Genomic DNA, 27,511 nt, shown 5'->3' with positions numbered 1-27,511 from the left:
TGCACTCACGATTCTGCTGGTGGAGTCACTGTGTACATACATTACATTACTTATCCTGTACTGATCCTGAGTTACATCCTGTATTATACTCCAGAGCTGCACTCACTATTCTGCTGGTGGAGTCACTGTATACATTACATTACTTATCCTGTACTGATCCTGATTTACATCCTGTATTATACTCCAGAGCTGCACTCACTATTCTGCTGGTGGAGGCACTGTGTACATACATTACATTACTTATCCTGTACTGTCCGGTGGAGGAGAGTGGATGAGTGAGAAGATGAGGTGAGGGCATGAGGTCGGTGGGGCACAGTGATCCCTTCCACTGGCAGCTCACCCCATTGTATCTTATGAGCGCCCCTCATCTCGTCGTCATGTGCACTCACCAGCTGTAAGAAGGAGGCGATGCGGTACAGCAGGCTCTCGATCTTGATGCGGTTGATCTGGGTGGAGTAGGCCGCCGTGCTCTTGTACTGGCTGAGGGACAGTAGACATTCTGTGCAATGCTTCACGGCCGCTTCATAGTCCAACCTTCTGAATGAGTCACATGCTTGTTCACACGGATGAGCCGGTCTTCTGTCTGCCATGACTCAGAGACAGAACTCCTGCCGGGCGGACACAACACCATCACACAACCATCACTCCTAACATGTGTAAGCCATTCCTAGAAATGGCATTATGCCCTAGAAATAGGGGGCGGGGCTGAGAACTTCAGTAACAGGGGGCGGGGCTGTGACAACCTCTCACACATGATACACAGGCTGGTTGTCAGTAGTAATAGATGAATAGCTGTGACTGTATATAAGATGTGTGGATCTCATGTCTGATCACAGTGTAATTATATTATATATCAGTGATGTCAGTAACAGGGGGCGGGGCTGTGACAACCTCTCACACATGATATACAGGCTGGTTGTCAGTAGTAATAGATGAATAGCTGTTACTGTATATAAGATGTGTGGATCTCATGTCTGATCACAGTGTAATTATATAATATATCAGTGATGTCAGTAACAGGAGGCGGGGCTGTGACAACCTCTCACACATGATATACAGGCTGGTTGTCAGTAGTAATAGATGAATAGCTGTGACTGTATATAAGATGTTTGGATCTCATGTCTGATCACAGTGTAATTATATTATATATCAGTGATGTCAGTAACAGGGGGCGGGGCTGTGACAACCTCTCACACACGATATACAGGCTGGTTGTCAGTAGTAATAGATGAATAGCTGTTACTGTATATAAGATGTGTGGATCTCATGTCTGATCACAATGTAATTATATTATATATCAGTGATGTCAGTAACAGGGGGCGGGGCTGTGACAACCTCTCACACATGATATACAGGCTGGTTGTCAGTAGTAATAGATGAATAGCTGTGACTGTATATAAGATGTGTGGATCTCATGTCTGATCACAATGTAATTATATTATATATCAGTGATGTCAGTAACAGGGGGCGGGGCTGTGACAACCTCTCACACATGATATACAGGCTGGTTGTCAGTAGTAATAGATGAATAGCTGTGACTGTATATAAGATGTGTGGATCTCATGTCTGATCACAATGTAATTATATTATATATCAGTGATGTCAGTTACAGGGGGCGGAGCTGTGACAACCTCTCACACATGATATACAGGCTGGTTGTCAGTAGTAATAGATGAATAGCTGTGACTGTATATAAGATGTGTGGATCTCATGTCTGATCACATGTAATTATATTTTATATCAGTGATGTCAGTAACTGGGGGCGGGGCTGTGACAACCTCTCACACATGATATACAGGCTGGTTGTCAGTAGTAATAGATGAATAGCTGTGACTGTATATAAGATGTGTGGATCTCATGTCTGATCACAGTGTAATTATATTATATATCAGTGATGTCAGTAACAGGAGGCGGGGCTGTGACAACCTCTCACACATGATATACAGGCTGGTTGTCAGTAGTAATAGATGAATAGCTGTTACTGTATATAAGATGTGTGGATCTCATGTCTGGTCACATGTAATTATATTATATATCTGTGATGAAAGTAAAAGGGGGCGGGGCTGTGACAACCTCTCATATAAACAGGAGGGGTGTAATATATATACATACAGGAGGGGTGTAATATATATACATACAGGAGGGGTGTAATGTAATATATACATATATACAAATACAGGAGGGGTGTAATATATTACACCCCTCCTGTATGTATGTATGTATATATATATATATATATTTATTTATTTATTACACGCCTCCTGTATAGATAGATTACACCTCCCTGTATATATATATATATTACACCTCTCCTGTATAGATATATTACACCTCCCTGTATAGATATATTACACCTCCCTGTATAGATATATTACACCCCCCCCCTGTATAGATATATTACACCTCCCTGTATAGATATATTACACCCCCCTGTATAGAGATATATTACACCTCCCTGTATAGATATATTACACCTCCCTGTATAGATATATTACACCCCCCTGTATAGATATATTACACCTCCCTGTATAGATATATTACACCCCCCTGTATAGATATATTACACCTCCCTGTATAGATATATTACACCTCCCTGTATAGATATATTACACCCCCTGTATAGATATATTACACCCCCCTGTATAGATATATTACACCCCCCTGTATAGATATATTACACCCCCCTGTATATATATATATTACACCCCCCTGTATAGATATATTACACCTCCCTGTATATAGATATATTACACCCCCTGTATAGATATATTACACCCCCCTGTATAGATATATTGCACCTCCCTGTAAAGATATATTGCACCTCCCTGTATTAATATATTACACCTCCCTGTATAAATATATTACACCTCCCTGTATAGATATATTACACCTCCCTGTATAGATATATTACACCTCCCTGTATAGATATATTACACCCCCTGTATAGATATATTACATCTCCCTGTATAGATATATTACACCGTATAGACACCTCCCTGTATGGATATATTACACCTCCCTGTATGGATATATTGCACCTCCCTGTATATTTATATTACACCTCCCTGTATATTTATATTACACCTCCCTGTATAGATATATTACACCTCCCTGTATAGATATATTACACCTCCCTGTATGGATATATTACACCTCCCTGTATATTTATATTACACCTCCCTGTATATAGACACCTCCCTGTATGGATATATTACACCTCCCTGTATGGATATATTACACCTCCCTGTATATTTATATTACACCTCCCTGTATATTTATATTACACCTCCCTGTATAGATATATTACACCTCCCTGTATATATATATATTACACCCCCTGTATAGATATATTACACCTCCCTGTATAGATATATTACACCCCTCCTGTATAGATATATTACACCCCTCCTGTATAGATATATTACACCTCCCTGTATAGATATATTACACCCCCTGTATAGATATATTACATCTCCCTGTATAGATATATTACACTGTATAGACACCTCCCTGTATGGATATATTACACCTCCCTGTATGGATATATTACACCTCCCTGTATATTTATATTACACCTCCCTGTATATTTATATTACACCTCCCTGTATAGATATATTACACCTCCCTGTATAGATATATTACACCTCCCTGTATATTACACCCCCTGTATAGATATATTACACCTCCCTGTATAGATATATTACACCTCCCTGTATAGATATATTACACCTCCCTGTATAGATATATTACACCTCCCTGTATAGATATATTACACCCCCCTGTATAGATATATTACACCCCTCCTGTATAGATATATTACACCCCTCCTGTATAGATATATTACACCTCCCTGTATATATATATATTACACCCCCTGTATAGATATATTACACCTCCCTGTATAGATATATTACACCCCTCCTGTATAGATATATTACACCCCTCCTGTATAGATATATTACACCTCCCTGTATAGATATATTACACCCCCTGTATAGATATATTACAGCTCCCCGTATAGATATATTACACCCCCACGTATAGATATATTACACCCCCCTGTATAGATATATTACACCCCCCTTTATATAATACACCTCCCTGTATAGATATATTACACCCCCCTGTATAGATATATTACACCTCCCTGTATAGATATATTACACCTCCCTGTATAGATATATTACACCCCCTGTATAGATATATTACACCCCCCTGTATAGATATATTACACCTCCCTGTATAGATATATTACACCTCCCTGTATAGATATATTACACCTCCCTGTATAGATATATTACACCTCCCTGTATAGATATATTACACCCCCCTGTATATATATATATATCCAGGGAGGTGTAATATATCCAGGGAGGTGTAATATATATATTACACCTCCCTGTATAGATATATTACACCCCCTGTATAGATATATTACACCCCCCTGTATAGATATATTACACCTCCCTGTATAGATATATTACACCTCCCTGTATAGATATATTACACCTCCCTGTATAGATATATTACACCTCCCTGTATAGATATATTACACCTCCCTGTATAGATATATTACACCCCCCTGTATAGATATATTACACCTCCCTGTATAGATATATTACACCCCCCTGTATAGATATATTACACCTCCCTGTATAGATATATTACACCTCCCTGTATAGATATATTACACCTCCCTGTATAGATATATTACACCTCCCTGTATAGATATATTACACCCCCCTGTATAGATATATTACACCCCCCTGTATATATATATATTACACCTCCCTGTATAGATATATTACACCTCCCTGTATAGATATATTACACCCCCCTGTATAGATATATTACACCCCCCTGTATATATATATATTACACCTCCCTGTATAGATATATTACACCTCCCTGTATAGATATATTACACCCCCCTGTATAGATATATTACACCTCCCTGTATATATATATATTACACCTCCCTGTATAGATATATTACACCTCCCTGTATAGATATATTACACCTCCCTGTATAGATATATTACACCTCCCTGTATAGATATATTACACCCCTCCTGTATAGATATATTATACCTCCCTGTATAGATATATTACACCTCCCTGTATAGATATATTACACCTCCCTGTATGGATATATTACACCCCCCTGTATAGATATATCACACCCCCCTGTATAGATATATTACACCCCCCTGTATATTTATATTACACCTCCCTGTATATTTATATTACACCTCCCTGTATATTTATATTACACCTTCCTGTATAGATATTACACCTTCCTGTATAGATATATTACACCCCCCTGTATAGATATATTACACCCCCCTGTATAGATATATTACACCTCCCTGTATAGATATATTACACCTCCCTGTATAGATATATTACACCTCCCTGTATAGATATATTACACCTCCCTGTATAGATATATTACACCTCCCTGTGTATATATATATATATATATATATATATATATATATATATATTACACCTCCCTGTATATATATATTACACCTCCCTGTATATTACACCTCCCTGTATATTACACCTCCCTGTATAGATATATTACACCTCCCTGTATAGATATATTACACCTCCCTGTATAGATATATTACACCTCCCTGTATAGATATATTACACCTCCCTGTATAGATATATTACACCTCCCTGTATAGATATATTACACCTCCCTGTATAGATATATTACACCCCCTGTATATATATATTACACCTCCCTGTATAGATATATTACACCTCCCTGTATATTTATATTACACCTCCCTGTATATTTATATTACACCTCCCTGTATAGATATATTACACCTCCCTGTATAGATATATTACACCCCCCTGTATAGATATATTACACCTCCCTGTATAGATATATTACACCTCCCTGTATAGATATATTACACCTCCCTGTATATATATATTACACCTCCCTGTATATATATATTACACCTCCCTGTATATATATATTACACCTCCCTGTATATTTATATTACACCTCCCTGTATATTTATATTACACCTCCCTGTATATTTATATTACACCTCCCTGTATATTTATATTAAACCTTCCTGTATAGATATATTACACCTCCTGTATAGATATATTACACCCCCTGTATAGATATATTACACCCCCTGTATAGATATATTACACCCTCTGTATAGATATATTACACCCCCTGTATAGATATATTACACCCCCTGTATAGATATATTACACCTCCCTGTATAGATATATTACACCTCCCTGTATAGATATATTACACCTCCCTGTATAGATATATTACACCCCCCTGTATATTTATATTACACCCCCCTGTATATTTATATTACACCCCCCTGTATAGATATATTACACCTCCCTGTATAGATATATTACACCTCCCTGTATAGATATATTACACCTCCCTGTATATATATATATTACACCTCCCTGTATAGATATATTACACCTCCCTGTATATATATATATTACACCCCCTGTATAGATATATTACACCTCCCTGTATAGATATATTACACCTCCCTGTATAGATATATTACACCCCCTGTATAGATATATTACACCTTCCTGTATATTTATATTACACCTCCCTGTATAGATATATTACACCTCCCTGTATAGATATATTACACCCCCCTGTATAGATATATTACACCTCCCTGTATAGATATATTACACCCCCCTGTATAGATATATTACACCCCCCTGTATAGATATATTACACCCCCCTGTATAGATATATTACACCCCCCTGTATAGATATATTACACCCCCCTGTATAGATATATTACACCTCCCTGTATAGATATATTACACCTCCCTGTATATATATATATATATATATATATATATATATATATATATTACACCTCCCTGTATATATATATTACACCTCCCTGTATATTTATATTACACATCCCTGTATATTTATATTACACCCCCCTGTATAGATATATTACACCCCCCTGTATAGATATATTACACCCCCCTGTATAGATATATTACACCCCCCTGTATAGATATATTGCACCCCCCTGTATAGATATATTGCACCCCCCTGTATAGATATATTACACCTCCCTGTATAGATATATTACACCTCCCTGTATAGATATATTACACCTCCCTGTATAGATATATTACACCTCTCCTGTAGATATATTACACCTCCCTGTATAGATATATTACACCTCCCTGTATAGATATATTACACCCCCCTGTATAGATATATTACACCCCCCTGTATAGATATATTGCACCCCCCTGTATAGATATATTACACCCCCCTGTATAGATATATTACACCTCCCTGTATAGATATATTACACCTCCCTGTATAGATATATTACACCTCCCTGTATAGATATATTACACCTCCCTGTATAGATATATTACACCTCCCTGTATAGATATATTGCACCCCCCTGTATAGATATATTACACCTCCCTGTATAGATATATTACACCTCCCTGTATAGATATATTACACCTCCCTGTATAGATATATTACACCTCCCTGTATAGATATATTACACCTCCCTGTATAGATATATTACACCTCCCTGTATATTTATATTACACCTCCCTGTATATTTATATTACACCTCCCTGTATATTTATATTACACCTCCCTGTATATTTATATTAAACCTTCCTGTATAGATATATTACACCTCCTGTATAGATATATTACACCCCCTGTATAGATATATTACACCCCCTGTATAGATATATTACACCCTCTGTATAGATATATTACACCCCCTGTATAGATATATTACACCCCCTGTATAGATATATTACACCTCCCTGTATAGATATATTACACCTCCCTGTATAGATATATTACACCTCCCTGTATAGATATATTACACCCCCCTGTATATTTATATTACACCCCCCTGTATATTTATATTACACCCCCCTGTATAGATATATTACACCTCCCTGTATAGATATATTACACCTCCCTGTATAGATATATTACACCTCCCTGTATATATATATATTACACCTCCCTGTATAGATATATTACACCTCCCTGTATAGATATATTACACCTCCCTGTATATATATATATTACACCTCCCTGTATATTACACCTCCCTGTATATTACACCTCCCTGTATAGATATATTACACCTCCCTGTATAGATATATTACACCTCCCTGTATAGATATATTACACCTCCCTGTATAGATATATTACACCTCCCTGTATAGATATATTACACCCCCTGTATAGATATATTACACCTTCCTGTATATTTATATTACACCTCCCTGTATAGATATATTACACCTCCCTGTATAGATATATTACACCTCCCTGTATAGATATATTACACCCCCCTGTATAGATATATTACACCTCCCTGTATAGATATATTACACCCCCCTGTATAGATATATTACACCCCCCTGTATAGATATATTACACCCCCCTGTATAGATATATTACACCCCCCTGTATAGATATATTACACCTCCCTGTATAGATATATTACACCTCCCTGTATATATATATTACACCTCCCTGTATATTTATATTACACCTCCCTGTATATTTATATTACACCTCCCTGTATATTTATATTACACCTTTCTGTATAGATATATTACACCTCCCTGTATAGATATATTACACCTCCCTGTATAGATATATTACACCCCCCTGTATAGATATATTACACCCCCCCTGTATAGATATATTACACCCCCCTGTATAGATATATTACACCCCCCTGTATAGATATATTACACCTCCCTGTATAGATATATTACACCTCCCTGTATAGATATATTACACCCCCCTGTATATTTATATTACACCCCCTGTATATTTATATTACACCCCCTGTATAGATATATTACACCTCCCTGTATAGATATATTACACCCCCCCCTGTATAGATATATTACACCTCCCTGTATAGATATATTACACCTCCCTGTATAGATATATTACACCTCCCTGTATAGATATATTACACCTCCCTGTATAGATATATTACACCTCCCTGTATAGATATATTACACCTCCCTGTATAGATATATTACACCCCCCTGTATACATATATTACACCTCCCTGAATAGATATATTACACCCCCCCTGTATAGATATATTACACCTTTCCTGTATAGAAATATTACACCTCCCTGTATAGATATATTACACCTCCCTGTATAGATATATTACACCTCCTGTATAGATATATTACACCTCCTGTATAGATATATTACACCTCCCTGTATAGATATATTACACCCCCTGTATAGATATATTACACCTCCCTGTATAGATATATTACACCTCCCTGTATAGATATATTACACCTCCCTGTATAGATATATTACACCTCCCTGTATAGATATATTACACCCCCTGTAAAGATATATTACACCTCCCTGTATATTTATATTACACCTCCCTGTATAGATATATTACACCTCCCTGTATAGATATATTACACCTCCCTGTATAGATATATTACACCCCCCTGTATAGATATATTACACCTTCCTGTATAGATATATTACACCCCCCTGTATAGATATATTACACCTCCCTGTATAGATATATTACACCTCCCTGTATAGATATATTACAACTCCCTGTATAGATATATTACACCCCCCTGTATAGATATATTACACCCCCCTGTATATTACACCTCCCTGTATAGATATATTACACCCCCCTGTATAGATATATTACACCTCCCTGTATAGATATATTACACCTCCCTGTATAGATATATTACACCTCCCTGTATAGATATATTACACCTCCCTGTATAGATATATTACACCTCCCTGTATAGATATATTACACCTCTCCTGTAGATATATTACACCCCCTGTATAGATATATTACACCCACCCTGCATAGATATATTACACCTCCCTGTATAGATATATTACACCCCCCTGTATAGATATATTACACCTCCCTGTATAGATATAATACATCCCCCTATATATAATACACCCCCCTGTATAGATATATTACACCCCCTGTATAGATATAATACACCCCCCTGTATAGATATATTACACCTCCCTGTATAGATATATTACACCCCCCTGTATAGATACATTACACCTCCCTGTATAGATATATTACACCCCCCTGTATAGATATATTACACCTCCCTGTATAGATATATTACACCTCTCCTGTATAGATATATTACACCTCCCTGTATAGATATATTACACCTCCCTGTAAAGATATATTACACCTCCCTGTATAGATATATTACACCCCCCTGTATAGATATATTACACCTCCCTGTATAGATATATTACACCTCCCTGTATAGATATATTACACCTCCCTGTATAGATATATTACACCTCCGTGTATAGATATATTACACCTCCGTGTATAGATATATTACACCTCCCTGTATAGATATATTACACCTCCCTGTATAGATATATTACACCTCCCTGTATAGATATATTACACCCCCCTGTATAGATATATTACACCTCCCTGTATAGATATATTACACCTCCGTGTATAGATATATTACACCTCCGTGTATAGATATATTACACCTCCCTGTATAGATATATTACACCTCCCTGTATAGATATATTACACCTCCCTGTATAGATATATTACACCTCCCTGTATAGATATATTACACCCCCTTGTATAGATATATTACACCTCCCTGTATAGATATATTACACCTCCCTGTATAGATATATTACACCTCCCTGTATAGATATATTACACCTCCCTGTATAGATATATTACACCCCCCTGTATAGATATATTACACCTCCCTGTATAGATATATTACACCTCCCTGTATAGATATATTACACCTCCCTGTATAGATATATTACACCCCCCTGTATAGATATATTACACCCCCTGTATAGATATATTACACCCCCTGTATAGATATATTACACCCCCTGTATAGATATATTACACCCCCTGTATAGATATATTACACCTCCCTGTATAGATATATTACACCTCCCTGTATAGATATATTACACCTCCCTGTATAGATATATTACACCTCCCTGTATAGATATATTACACCTCCCTGTATAGATATATTACACCCCCTGTATAGATATATTACACCCGCCCTGTATAGATATATTACACCTCCCTGTATAGATATATTACACCCCCTATATATAATACACCCACCTGTATAGATATATTACACCCCCTGTATAGATATAATACACCCCCCTATATATAATACACTTCCCTGTATAGATATATTACACCTCCCTGTATAGATATATTACACCTCCCTGTATAGATATATTACACCTCCCTGTATAGATATATTACACCCCCCTGTATAGATATATTACACCTCCCTGTATAGATATATTACACCCCCCTGTATATTTATATTACACCTCCCTGTATAGATATATTACACCCCCTGTATAGATATATTACACCTCCCTGTATAGATATATTACACCCCCCCTGTATAGATATATTACACCTTTCCTGTATAGAAATATTACACCTCCCTGTATAGATATATTACACCTCCCTGTATAGATATATTACAGCTCCCTGTATAGATATATTACACCTCCTGTATAGATATATTACACCTCCCTGTATAGATATATTACACCTACCTCCCTGTATAGATATATTACACCCCCTGTATAGATATAATACACCCCCCTATATATAACACACCTCCCTGTATAGATATATTACACCTCCCTGTATAGATATATTACACCCCCCTGTATAGATATATTACACCCCCCTGTATAGATATATTACACCTCCCTGTATAGATATATTACACCTCCCTGTATAGATATATTACACCCCCCTGTATAGATATATTACACCCCCCTGTATAGATATATTACACCTCCCTGTATAGATATATTACACCCCCCTGTATATTTATATTACACCTCCCTGTATAGATATATTACACCTCCCTGTATAGATATATTACACCCCCCCCTGTATAGATATATTACACCCCCCCCTGTATAGATATATTACACCTTTCCTGTATAGAAATATTACACCTCCCTGTATAGATATATTACACCTCCCTGTATAGATATATTACACCTCCTGTATAGATATATTACACCTCCCTGTATAGATATATTACACCTCCCTGTATAGATATATTACACCTCCCTGTATAGATATATTACACCTCCCTGTATAGATATATTACACCTCCGTGTATAGATATATTACACCTCCGTGTATAGATATATTACACCTCCCTGTATAGATATATTACACCTCCCTGTATAGATATATTACACCTCCCTGTATAGATATATTACACCCCCCTGTATAGATATATTACACCTCCCTGTATAGATATATTACACCTCCGTGTATAGATATATTACACCTCCGTGTATAGATATATTACACCTCCCTGTATAGATATATTACACCTCCCTGTATAGATATATTACACCTCCCTGTATAGATATATTACACCTCCCTGTATAGATATATTACACCCCCCTGTATAGATATATTACACCTCCCTGTATAGATATATTACACCTCCCTGTATAGATATATTACACCTCCCTGTATAGATATATTACACCTCCCTGTATAGATATATTACACCCCCCTGTATAGATATATTACACCTCCCTGTATAGATATATTACACCTCCCTGTATAGATATATTACACCTCCCTGTATAGATATATTACACCCCCCTGTATAGATATATTACACCCCCTGTATAGATATATTACACCCCCTGTATAGATATATTACACCCCCTGTATAGATATATTACACCCCCTGTATAGATATATTACACCTCCCTGTATAGATATATTACACCTCCCTGTATAGATATATTACACCTCCCTGTATAGATATATTACACCTCCCTGTATAGATATATTACACCTCCCTGTATAGATATATTACACCTCCCTGTATAGATATATTACACCCCCTGTATAGATATATTACACCCGCCCTGTATAGATATATTACACCTCCCTGTATAGATATATTACACCCCCTATATATAATACACCCACCTGTATAGATATATTACACCCCCTGTATAGATATAATACACCCCCCTATATATAATACACTTCCCTGTATAGATATATTACACCTCCCTGTATAGATATATTACACCTCCCTGTATAGATATATTACACCTCCCTGTATAGATATATTACACCCCCCTGTATAGATATATTACACCTCCCTGTATAGATATATTACACCCCCCTGTATATTTATATTACACCTCCCTGTATAGATATATTACACCCCCTGTATAGATATATTACACCTCCCTGTATAGATATATTACACCCCCCCTGTATAGATATATTACACCTTTCCTGTATAGAAATATTACACCTCCCTGTATAGATATATTACACCTCCCTGTATAGATATATTACAGCTCCCTGTATAGATATATTACACCTCCTGTATAGATATATTACACCTCCCTGTATAGATATATTACACCTACCTCCCTGTATAGATATATTACACCCCCTGTATAGATATAATACACCCCCCTATATATAACACACCTCCCTGTATAGATATATTACACCTCCCTGTATAGATATATTACACCCCCCTGTATAGATATATTACACCCCCCTGTATAGATATATTACACCTCCCTGTATAGATATATTACACCTCCCTGTATAGATATATTACACCCCCCTGTATAGATATATTACACCCCCCTGTATAGATATATTACACCTCCCTGTATAGATATATTACACCCCCCTGTATATTTATATTACACCTCCCTGTATAGATATATTACACCTCCCTGTATAGATATATTACACCCCCCCCTGTATAGATATATTACACCTTTCCTGTATAGATATATTACACCCCCCTGTATATTTATATTACACCTCCCTGTATAGATATATTACACCCCCCTGTATAGATATATTACACCCCCCTGTATAGATATATTACACCTCCCTGTATAGATATATTACACCCCCCTGTATATTTATATTACACCTCCCTGTATAGATATATTACACCTCCCTGTATAGATATATTACACCCCCCCCTGTATAGATATATTACACCTTTCCTGTATAGAAATATTACACCTCCCTGTATAGATATATTACACCTCCCTGTATAGATATATTACACCTCCTGTATAGATATATTACACCTCCCTGTATAGATATATTACACCTCCCTGTATAGATATATTACACCTCCCTGTATAGATATATTACACCGTATAGACACCTCCCTGTATAGATATATTACACCTCCCTGTATAGATATATTACACCCCCCTGTATAGATATATTACACCTACCTCCCTGTATAGATATATTACACCTCCCTGTATAGATATATTACACCTCCCTGTATAGATATATTACACCTCCCTGTATAGATATATTACACCTCCCTCCCTGTATAGATATATTACACCTCCCTGTATAGATATATTACACCTCCCTGTATAGATATATTACACCTCCCTGTATAGATATATTACACCTCCCTGTATAGATATATTACACCTCCTGTATAGATATATTACACCTCCCTGTATAGATATATTACACCGTATAGACACCTCCCTGTATAGATATATTACACCTCCCTGTATAGATATATTACACCTCCCTGTATAGATATATTACCCCCCCCCTGTATAGATATATTACACCTCCCTGTATAGATATATTACACCTCCCTGTATAGATATATTACACCCCCCTGTATAGATATATTACACCTCCCTGTATAGATATATTACACCTCCCTGTATAGATATATTACACCTCCCTGTATAGATATATTACACCTCCCTGTATAGATATATTACACCTCCCTGTATAGATATATTACACCCCCCTGTATAGAGATATATTACACCCCCCTGTATAGATATATTACACCTCCCTGTATAGATATATTACACCTCCCTGTATAGATATATTACACCTCCCTGTATAGATATATTACACCTCCCTGTATAGATATATTACACCTCCCTGTATAGCTATATTACACCTCCCTGTATAGATATATTACACCCCCCTGTATAGATATATTGCACCCCCCTGTATAGATATATTGCACCCCCCTGTATAGATATATTGCACCCCCCTGTATAGATATATTGCACCCCCCTGTATAGATATATTACACCCCCCTGTATAGATATATTACACCCCCCTGTATAGATATATTACACCCCCCTGTATAGATATATTACACCCCCCTGTATAGATATATTACACCCCCCTGTATAGATATATTACACCCCCCTGTATAGATAGATTACACCTCCCTGTATAGATAGATTACACCTCCCTGTATAGATATATTACACCTCCCTGTATAGATATATTACACCTCCCTGTATAGATATATTACACCTCCCTGTATAGATATATTACACCTCCCTGTATAGATATATTACACCTCCCTGTATAGATATATTACACCTCCCTGTATAGATATATTACACCCCCCTGTATAGATATATTACACCTCCCTGTATAGATATATTACACTCCCCTGTATAGATATATTACACCCCCCTGTATAGATATATTACACCTCCCTGTATAGATATATTACACCTCCCTGTATATATATATTACACCTCCCTGTATATATATATTACACCTCCCTGTATATTTATATTACACCTCCCTGTATAGATATATTACACCTCCCTGTATAGATATATTACACCTCCCTGTATAGATATATTACACCTCCCTGTATAGATATATTACACCTCCCTGTATAGATATATTACACCTCCCTGTATAGATATATTACACCTCCCTGTATATTTATATTACACCTCCCTGTATATTTATATTAAACCTTCCTGTATAGATATATTACACCTCCTGTATAGATATATTACACCCGCCCTGTATAGATATATTACACCCGCCCTGTATAGATATATTACACCCCCTATATATAATACACCCCCCTGTATAGATATATTACACCCCCTGTATAGATATAATACACCCCCCTATATATAATACACCTCCCTGTATAGATATATTACACCTCCCTGTATAGATATATTACACCTCCCTGTATAGATATATTACACCCCCCTGTATAGATATATTACACCCCCCTGTATATTTATATTACACCTCCCTGTATAGATATATTACACCCCCTGTATACATATATTACACCCCCTGTATAGATATATTACACCCCCCCCTGTATAGATATATTACACCTTTCCTGTATAGAAATATTACACCTCCCTGTATAGATATATTACACCTCCCTGTATAGATATATTACAGCTCCCTGTATAGATATATTACAGCTCCCTGTATAGATATATTACAGCTCCTGTATAGATATATTACACCTCCCTGTATAGATATATTACACCTACCTCCCTGTATAGATATATTACACCTACCTCCCTGTATAGATATATTACACCCCCTGTATAGATATAATACACCCCCCTATATATAACACACCTCCCTGTATAGATATATTACACCTCCCTGTATATATATATTACACCTCCCTGTATATTTATATTACACCTCCCTGTATATTTATATTACACCTCCCTGTATATTTATATTACACCTCCCTGTATATTTATATTAAACCTTCCTGTATAGATATATTACACCTCCTGTATAGATATATTACACCCGCCCTGTATAGATATATTACACCCGCCCTGTATAGATATATTACACCCGCCCAGTATAGATATATTACACCCGCCCAGTATAGATATATTACACCCCCTATATATAATACACCCCCCTGTATAGATATATTACACCCCCTGTATAGATATAATACACCCCCCTATATATAATACACCTCCCTGTATAGATATATTACACCTCCCTGTATAGATATATTACACCTCCCTGTATAGATATATTACACCCCCCTGTATAGATATATTACACCCCCCTGTATATTTATATTACACCTCCCTGTATAGATATATTACACCCCCTGTATACATATATTACACCCCCTGTATAGATATATTACACCCCCCCCTGTATAGATATATTACACCTTTCCTGTATAGAAATATTACACCTCCCTGTATAGATATATTACAGCTCCCTGTATAGATATATTACACCTCCTGTATAGATATATTACACCTCCCTGTATAGATATATTACACCTACCTCCCTGTATAGATATATTACACCCCCTGTATAGATATAATACACCCCCCTATATATAACACACCTCCCTGTATAGATATATTACACCTCCCTGTATAGATATATTACACCCCCCTGTATAGATATATTACACCTCCCTGTATAGATATATTACACCCCCCTGTATAGATATATTACACCTCCCTGTATAGATATATTACACCCCCCTGTATATTTATATTACACCTCCCTGTATAGATATATTACACCCCCTGTATACATATATTACACCCCCCCCTGTATAGATATATTACACCTTTCCTGTATAGAAATATTACACCTTCCTGTATAGATATATTACACCTCCCTGTATAGATATATTACACCTCCCTGTATAGATATATTACACCTCCCTGTATAGATATATTACACCTCCTGTATAGATATATTACACCCCCCTGTATAGATATATTACACCTACCTCCCTGTATAGATATATTACACCTCCCTGTATAGATATATTACACCTCCCTGTATAGATATATTACACCTCCCTGTATAGATATATTACACCTACCTCCCTGTATAGATATATTACACCTCCCTGTATAGATATATTACACCTCCCTGTATAGATATATTACACCTCCCTGTATAGATATATTACACCTCCCTGTATAGATATATTACACCCGCCTGTATAGATATATTACACCCCCCTGTATAGATATATTACACCCCCCTGTATAGATATATTACACCTCCCTGTATAGATATATTACACCTCTCCTGTATAGATATATTACACCCCCCTATATATAATACACCCCCCTGTATAGATATATTACACCCCCTGTATATTTATATTACACCTCCCTGTAAAGATATATTACACCCCCTGTATATTTATATTACACCTCCCTGTATAGATATATTACACCTCCCTGTATAGATATATTACACCCCCCTGTATAGATATATTACACCTCCCTGTATAGATATATTACACCCCCCTGTATAGATATATTACACCTCCCTGTATAGATATATTACACCTCCCTGTATAGATATATTACACCTCCCTGTATAGATATATTACACCTCCCTGTATAGATATATTACACCTCCCTGTATAGATATATTACACCTCTCCTGTAGATATATTACACCCCCTGTATAGATATATTACACCTCCTGTATAGATATATTACACCCCCCTGTATAGATATATTACACCTCCCTGTATAGATATATTACACCTCCCTGTATATTTATATTACACCTCCCTGTATAGATATATTACACCCCCCTGTATAGATATATTACACCTCCCTGTATAGATATATTACACCTCCCTGTATAGATATATTACACCCCCCTATATATAATACACCCCCCTGTATAGATATATTACACCCCCTGTATATTTATATTACACCTCCCTGTATAGATATATTACACCTCCCTGTATAGATATATTACACCCCCCTGTATAGATATATTACACCTCCCTGTATAGATATATTACACCCCCCTGTAAAGATATATTACACCTCCCTGTATAGATATATTACACCCCCCTGTATAGATATATTACACCTCGCTGTATAGATATATTACACCTCCCTGTATAGATATATTACACCTCCCTGTATAGATATATTACACCTCCCTGTATAGATATATTACACTCCCCTGTATAGATATATTACACCCCCCTGTATAGATATATTACACCCCCCTGTATAGATATATTACACCTCCCTGTATATATATATTACACCTCCCTGTATAGATATATTACACCTCCCTGTATAGATATATTACACTCCCCTGTATAGATATATTACACCCCCCTGTATAGATATATTACACCCCCCTGTATAGATATATTACACCTCCCTGTATAGATATATTACACCTCCCTGTATAGATATATTACACTCCCCTGTATAGATATATTACACCCCCCTGTATAGATATATTACACCCCCCTGTATAGATATATTACACCTCCCTGTATATATATATTACACCTCTCCTGTATAGATATATTACACCCCCTGTATAGATATATTACACCCCCCTGTATAGATATATTACACCTCCCTGTATAGATATATTACACCTCCCTGTATAGATATATTACACCCCCCTGTATAGATATATTACACTTCCTGTATAGATATATTACACCCCCCTGTATAGATATATTACACCTCCCTGTATAGATATATTACACCTCCCTGTATAGATATATTACACCTCCCTGTATAGATATATTACACCCCCCTGTATAGATATATTACACCTCCCTGTATATTTATATTACACCTCCCTGTATAGATATATTACACCCCCCTGTATAGATATATTACACCTCCCTGTATAGATATATTACACCTCCCTGTATAGATATATTACACCTCCCTGTATGGATATATTACACCCCCCTGTATTGATATATTACACCTCCCTGTATAGATATATTACACCTCCCTGTATATTTATATTACACCTCCCTGTATAGATATATTACACCTCCCTGTATAGATATATTACACCTCGCTGTATAGATATATTACACCTCCCTGTATAGATATATTACACCTCTCCTGTAGATATATTACACCCCCCTGTATAGATATATTACACCCCCTGTATAGATATATTACACCCGCCCTGTATAGATATATTACACCTCCCTGTATAGATATATTACACCCCCCTATATATAATACACCCCCCTGTATAGATATATTACACCCCCTGTATATTTATATTACACCTCCCTGTATAGATATATTACACCTCCCTGTATAGATATATTACACCTCCCTGTATAGATATATTACACCCCCCTATATATAATACACCCCCCTGTATAGATATATTACACCCCCTGTATATTTATATTACACCTCCCTGTATAGATATATTACACCTCCCTGTATAGATATATTACACCTACCTGTATAGATATATTACACCCCCCTGTATAGATATATTACACCTCCCTGTATAGATATATTACACCTCCCTGTATAGATATATTACACCTCCCTGTATAGATATATTACACCTCTCCTGTATAGATATATTACACCTCCCTGTATAGATATATTACACCTCCCTGTATAGATATATTACACCTCCCTGTATAGATATATTACACCCCCTGTATAGATATATTACACCTCCCTGTATAGATATATTACACCTCCCTGTATAGATATATTACACCCCCCTGTATAGATATATTACACCTCCCTGTATAGATATATTACACCTCCCTGTATAGATATATTACACCTCCCTGTATAGATATATTACACCTCCCTGTATAGATATATTACACCTCCCTGTATAGATATATTACACCTCCCTGTATAGATATATTACACCTCCCTGTATAGATATATTACACCTCTCCTGTAGATATATTACACCCCCTGTATAGATATATTACACCTCCTGTATAGATATATTACACCCCCCTGTATAGATATATTACACCTCCCTGTATAGATATATTACACCTCCCTGTATATTTATATTACACCTCCCTGTATAGATATATTACACCCCCCTGTATAGATATATTACACCTCCCTGTATAGATATATTACACCTCCCTGTATAGATATATTACACCCCCCTATATATAATACACCCCCCTGTATAGATATATTACACCCCCCTGTATAGATATATTACACCCCCTGTATATTTATATTACACCTCCCTGTATAGATATATTACACCTCCCTGTATAGATATATTACACCTCCCTGTATAGATATATTACACCCCCCTGTAAAGATATATTACACCTCCCTGTATATATATATTACACCCCCCTGTATAGATATATTACACCTCGCTGTATAGATATATTACACCTCCCTGTATAGATATATTACACCTCCCTGTATAGATATATTACACCTCCCTGTATAGATATATTACACCTCCCTGTATAGATATATTACACCTCCCTGTATAGATATATTACACCCCCCTGTATAGATATATTACACCTCCCTGTATAGATATATTACACCTCCCTGTATAGATATATTACACCTCCCTGTATAGATATATTACACCTCCCTGTATAGATATATTACACCTCCCTGTATAGATATATTACACCCCCCTGTATAGATATATTACACCTCCCTGTATAGATATATTACACCTCCCTGTATAGATATATTACACCTCCCTGTATAGATATATTACACCTCCCTGTATAGGTATATTACACCCCCTGTATAGATATATTACACCCCCTGTATAGGTATATTACACCCCCTGTATAGATATATTACACCTCCCTGTATAGATATATTACACCTCCCTGTATAGATATATTACACCTCCCTGTATAGATATATTACACCTCCCTGTATAGATATATTACACCTCCCTGTATAGGTATATTACACCCCCTGTATAGATATATTACACCCCCTGTATAGATATATTACACCCCCCTGTATATATATATATTACACCTCCCTGTATAGATATATTACACCTCCCTGTATATATATATATTACACCCCCCTATATATATATATATTACACCCCCCTGTATAGATATATTACACCTCCCTGTATAGATATATTACACCTCCCTGTATAGATATATTACACCCCCCTGTATAGATATATTACACCTCCCTGTATAGATATATTACACCTCCCTGTATAGATATATTACACCCCCCCTGTATAGATATATTACACCTCCCTGTATATTACACCCCCCTGTATAGATATATTACACCTCCCTGTATAGATATATTACACCTCCCTGTATAGATATATTACACCTCCCTGTATAGATATATTACACCCCCCTGTATAGATATATTACACCCCCTGTATAGATATATATTACACCCCCCTGTATAGATATATATTACACCCCCCTGTATAGATATATATTACACCCCCCTGTATATATATATATATTACACCCCCCTGTATATTGCACCTCCCTGTATAGATATATTACACCTCCCTGTATAGATATATTACACCTCCCTGTATAGATATATTACACCTCCCTGTATAGATATATTACACCCCCTGTATAGATATATTACACCCCCTGTATAGATATATTACACCTCCCTGTATAGATATATTACACCTCCCTGTATAGATATATTACACCCCCCTGTATAGATCTATTACACCTCCCTGTATAGATCTATTACACCTCCCTGTATAGATATATTACACCCCCCCTGTATAGATATATTACACCTCCCTGTATATTACACCCCCCTGTATAGATATATTACACCTCCCTGTATAGATATATTACACCTCCCTGTATAGATATATTACACCCCCCCTGTATAGATATATATTACACCCCCCTGTATATATATATATATATTACACCCCCCTGTATATTGCACCTCCCTGTATAGATATATTACACCTCCCTGTATAGATATATTACACCTCCCTGTATAGATATATTACACCTCCCTGTATAGATATATTACACCCCCTGTATAGATATATTACACCTCCCTGTATAGATATATTACATCTCCCTGTATAGATATATTACACCCCCCCTGTATAGATATATTACACCTCCCTGTATATTACACCCCCCTGTATAGATATATTACACCCCCTGTATAGATATATTACACCTTCCTGTATAGATATATTACACCTCCCTGTATAGATATATTACACCTCCCTGTATAGATATATTACACCCCCCTGTATAGATATATTACACCTCCCTGTATAGATATATTACACCTCCCTGTATAGATATATTACACCTCCCTGTATAGATATATTACACCTCCCTGTATAGATATATTACACCTCCCTGTATAGATATATTACACCTCCCTGTATAGATATATTACACCTCCCTGTATAGATATATTACACCTCCCTGTATAGATATATTACACCCCCCTGTATAGATATATTACACCCCCCTGTATAGATATATTACACCCCCCCTGTATAGATATATTACACCTCCCTGTATATTACACCCCCCTGTATAGATATATTACACCCCCTGTATAGATATATTACACCTTCCTGTATAGATATATTACACCTCCCTGTATAGATATATTACACCTCCCTGTATAGATATATTACACCTCCCTGTATAGATATATTACACCTCCCTGTATAGATATATTACACCTCCCTGTATAGATATATTACACCTCCCTGTATAGATATATTACACCTCCCTGTATAGATATATTACACCTTCCTGTATAGATATATTACACCTCCCTGTATATTTATATTACACCTCCCTGTATAGATATATTACACCTCCCTGTATAGATATATTACACCTCCCTGTATAGATATATTACACCTCCCTGTATAGATATATTACACCTCCCTGTATAGATATATTACACCCCCTGTATAGATATATTACACCTCCCTGTATAGATATATTACACCCCCCTGTATAGATATATATTACACCCCCCTGTATAGATATATTACACCCCCCTGTATATATATATATATTACACCCCCCTGTATATTGCACCTCCCTGTATAGATATATTACACCTCCCTGTATAGATATATTACACCCCCTGTATAGATATATTACACCTTCCTGTATAGATATATTACACCTCCCTGTATATTTATATTACACCTCCCTGTATAGATATATTACACCCCCCTGTATATATATATATATATTACACCCCCCTGTATATTGCACCTCCCTGTATAGATATATTACACCTCCCTGTATAGATATATTACACCCCCTGTATAGATATATTACACCTCCCTGTATTGTATAGATATATTACACCCCCCTGTATAGATATATTACACCTCCCTGTATAGATATATTACACCTCCCTGTATAGATATATTACACCTCCCTGTATAGATATATTACACCTCCCTGTATATTTATATTACACCTCCCTGTATAGATATATTACACCCCCCTGTATAGATATATTACACCTCCCTGTATAGATATATTACACCCCCCTGTATAGATATATTACACCTCCCTGTATAGATATATTACACCCCCTGTATAGATATATTACACCTCCCTGTATAGATATATTACACCCCCCTGTATAGATATATTACACCTCCCTGTATAGATATATTACACCTCCCTGTATATTTATATTACACCTCCCTGTATAGATATATTACACCTCCCTGTATAGATATATTACACCTCCCTGTATAGATATATTACACCCCCCTGTATAGATATATTACACCTCCCTGTATAGATATATTACACCTCCCTGTATAGATATATTACACCTCCCTGTATATTTATATTACACCTCCCTGTATAGATATATATTACACCCCCCTGTATAGATATATTACACCTCCCTGTATAGATATATTACACCTCCCTGTATAGATATATTACACCCCCCCTGTATAGATATATTACACCTCCCTGTATATTACACCCCCCTGTATAGATATATTACACCTCCCTGTATAGATATATTACACCTCCCTGTATAGATATATTACACCCCCCTGTATAGATATATTACACCCCCCTGTATAGATATATATTACACCCCCCTGTATAGATATATTACACCTCCCTGTATAGATATATTACACCTCCCTGTATAGATATATATTACACCTCCCTGTATAGATATATTACACCTCCCTGTATAGATATATTACACCTCCCTGTATAGATATATTACACCTCCCTGTATAGATATATTACACCCCCCTGTATAGATATATTACACCTCCCTGTATAGATATATTACACCTCCCTGTATAGATATATTACACCTCCCTGTATATTTATATTACACCTCCCTGTATAGATATATATTACACCCCCCTGTATAGATATATTACACCTCCCTGTATAGATATATTACACCTCCCTGTATAGATATATTACACCCCCCCTGTATAGATATATTACACCTCCCTGTATAGATATATTACACCCCCCCTGTATAGATATATTACACCCCCTGTATAGATATATTACACCCGCCCTGTATAGATATATTACACCTCCCTGTATAGATATATTACACCCCCCTGTATAGATATATATTACACCCCCCTGTATATATATATATATTACACCCCCCTGTATATTGCACCTCCCTGTATAGATATATTACACCTCCCTGTATAGATATATTACACCTCCCTGTATAGATATATTACACCTCCCTGTATAGATATATTACACCCCCTGTATAGATATATTACACCTCCCTGTATAGATATATTACATCTCCCTGTATAGATATATTACACCCCCCCTGTATAGATATATTACACCTCCCTGTATATTACACCCCCCTGTATAGATATATTACACCCCCTGTATAGATATATTACACCTTCCTGTATAGATATATTACACCTCCCTGTATAGATATATTACACCTCCCTGTATAGATATATTACACCCCCCTGTATAGATATATTACACCTCCCTGTATAGATATATTACACCTCCCTGTATAGATATATTACACCTCCCTGTATAGATATATTACACCTCCCTGTATAGATATATTACACCTCCCTGTATAGATATATTACACCTCCCTGTATAGATATATTACACCTCCCTGTATAGATATATTACACCTCCCTGTATAGATATATTACACCTCCCTGTATAGATATATTACACCCCCCTGTATAGATATATTACACCCCCCTGTATAGATATATTACACCCCCCCTGTATAGATATATTACACCCCCCCTGTATAGATATATTACACCTCCCTGTATATTACACCCCCCTGTATAGATATATTACACCCCCTGTATAGATATATTACACCTTCCTGTATAGATATATTACACCTCCCTGTATAGATATATTACACCTCCCTGTATAGATATATTACACCTCCCTGTATAGATATATTACACCTCCCTGTATAGATATATTACACCTCCCTGTATAGATATATTACACCTCCCTGTATAGATATATTACACCTTCCTGTATAGATATATTACACCTCCCTGTATATTTATATTACACCTCCCTGTATAGATATATTACACCTCCCTGTATAGATATATTACACCTCCCTGTATAGATATATTACACCTCCCTGTATAGATATATTACACCTCCCTGTATAGATATATTACACCCCCTGTATAGATATATTACACCTCCCTGTATAGATATATTACACCTCCCTGTATATTTATATTACACCTCCCTGTATAGATATATTACACCCCCCTGTATATATATATATATTACACCCCCCTGTATATTGCACCTCCCTGTATAGATATATTACACCTCCCCGTATAGATATATTACACCCCCTGTATAGATATATTACACCTCCCTGTATAGATATATTACACCCCCCTGTATAGATATATTACACCTCCCTGTATAGATATATTACACCTCCCTGTATAGATATATTACACCTCCCTGTATAGATATATTACACCTCCCTGTATATTTATATTACACCTCCCTGTATAGATATATTACACCCCCCTGTATAGATATATTACACCTCCCTGTATAGATATATTACACCCCCTGTATAGATATATTACACCTCCCTGTATAGATATATTACACCTCCCTGTATATTTATATTACACCTCCCTGTATAGATATATTACACCCCCCTGTATATATATATATATATTACACCCCCCTGTATATTGCACCTCCCTGTATAGATATATTACACCTCCCCGTATAGATATATTACACCCCCTGTATAGATATATTACACCTCCCTGTATAGATATATTACACCCCCCTGTATAGATATATTACACCTCCCTGTATAGATATATTACACCTCCCTGTATAGATATATTACACCTCCCTGTATAGATATATTACACCTCCCTGTATATTTATATTACACCTCCCTGTATAGATATATTACACCCCCCTGTATAGATATATTACACCTCCCTGTATAGATATATTACACCCCCCTGTATAGATATATTACACCTCCTGTATAGATATATTACACCTCCCTGTATAGATATATTACACCCCCCTGTATAGATATATTACACCTCCCTGTATAGATATATTACACCTCCCTGTATAGATATATTACACCTCCCTGTATAGATATATTACACCTCCCTGTATAGATATATTACACCTCCCTGTATAGATATATTACACCTCCCTGTATAGATATATTACACCTCCCTGTATATTTATATTACACCTCCCTGTATATTTA

At 36.1% G+C, this 27,511-nt stretch overlaps 1 protein-coding gene across 1 annotated transcript in view; it reads right to left on the bottom strand.

Annotated features, from left to right (window-relative positions):
• Window positions 1-27,511, bottom strand: part of LOC142698905 (putative helicase with zinc finger domain) — a gene marked incomplete at its 3' end in the record, with an annotated part of 47,465 nt that overhangs the window by 16,340 nt on the left and 3,614 nt on the right. The window contains exon 2 of the mRNA XM_075847928.1: window positions 390-608. Coding sequence (XP_075704043.1) covers window positions 390-590 — 201 coding nt within the window. The remainder of the gene's footprint in view (window positions 1-389; window positions 609-27,511) is intronic.

This window comes from Rhinoderma darwinii, unplaced genomic scaffold (assembly GCF_050947455.1).
Source record: "Rhinoderma darwinii isolate aRhiDar2 unplaced genomic scaffold, aRhiDar2.hap1 Scaffold_1049, whole genome shotgun sequence".
NCBI classification, from domain to species: domain Eukaryota; kingdom Metazoa; phylum Chordata; class Amphibia; order Anura; family Rhinodermatidae; genus Rhinoderma; species Rhinoderma darwinii.
Note: the sequence above shows the minus strand (reverse complement) of the source record. Positions and strands in the feature narration are given on the sequence as shown.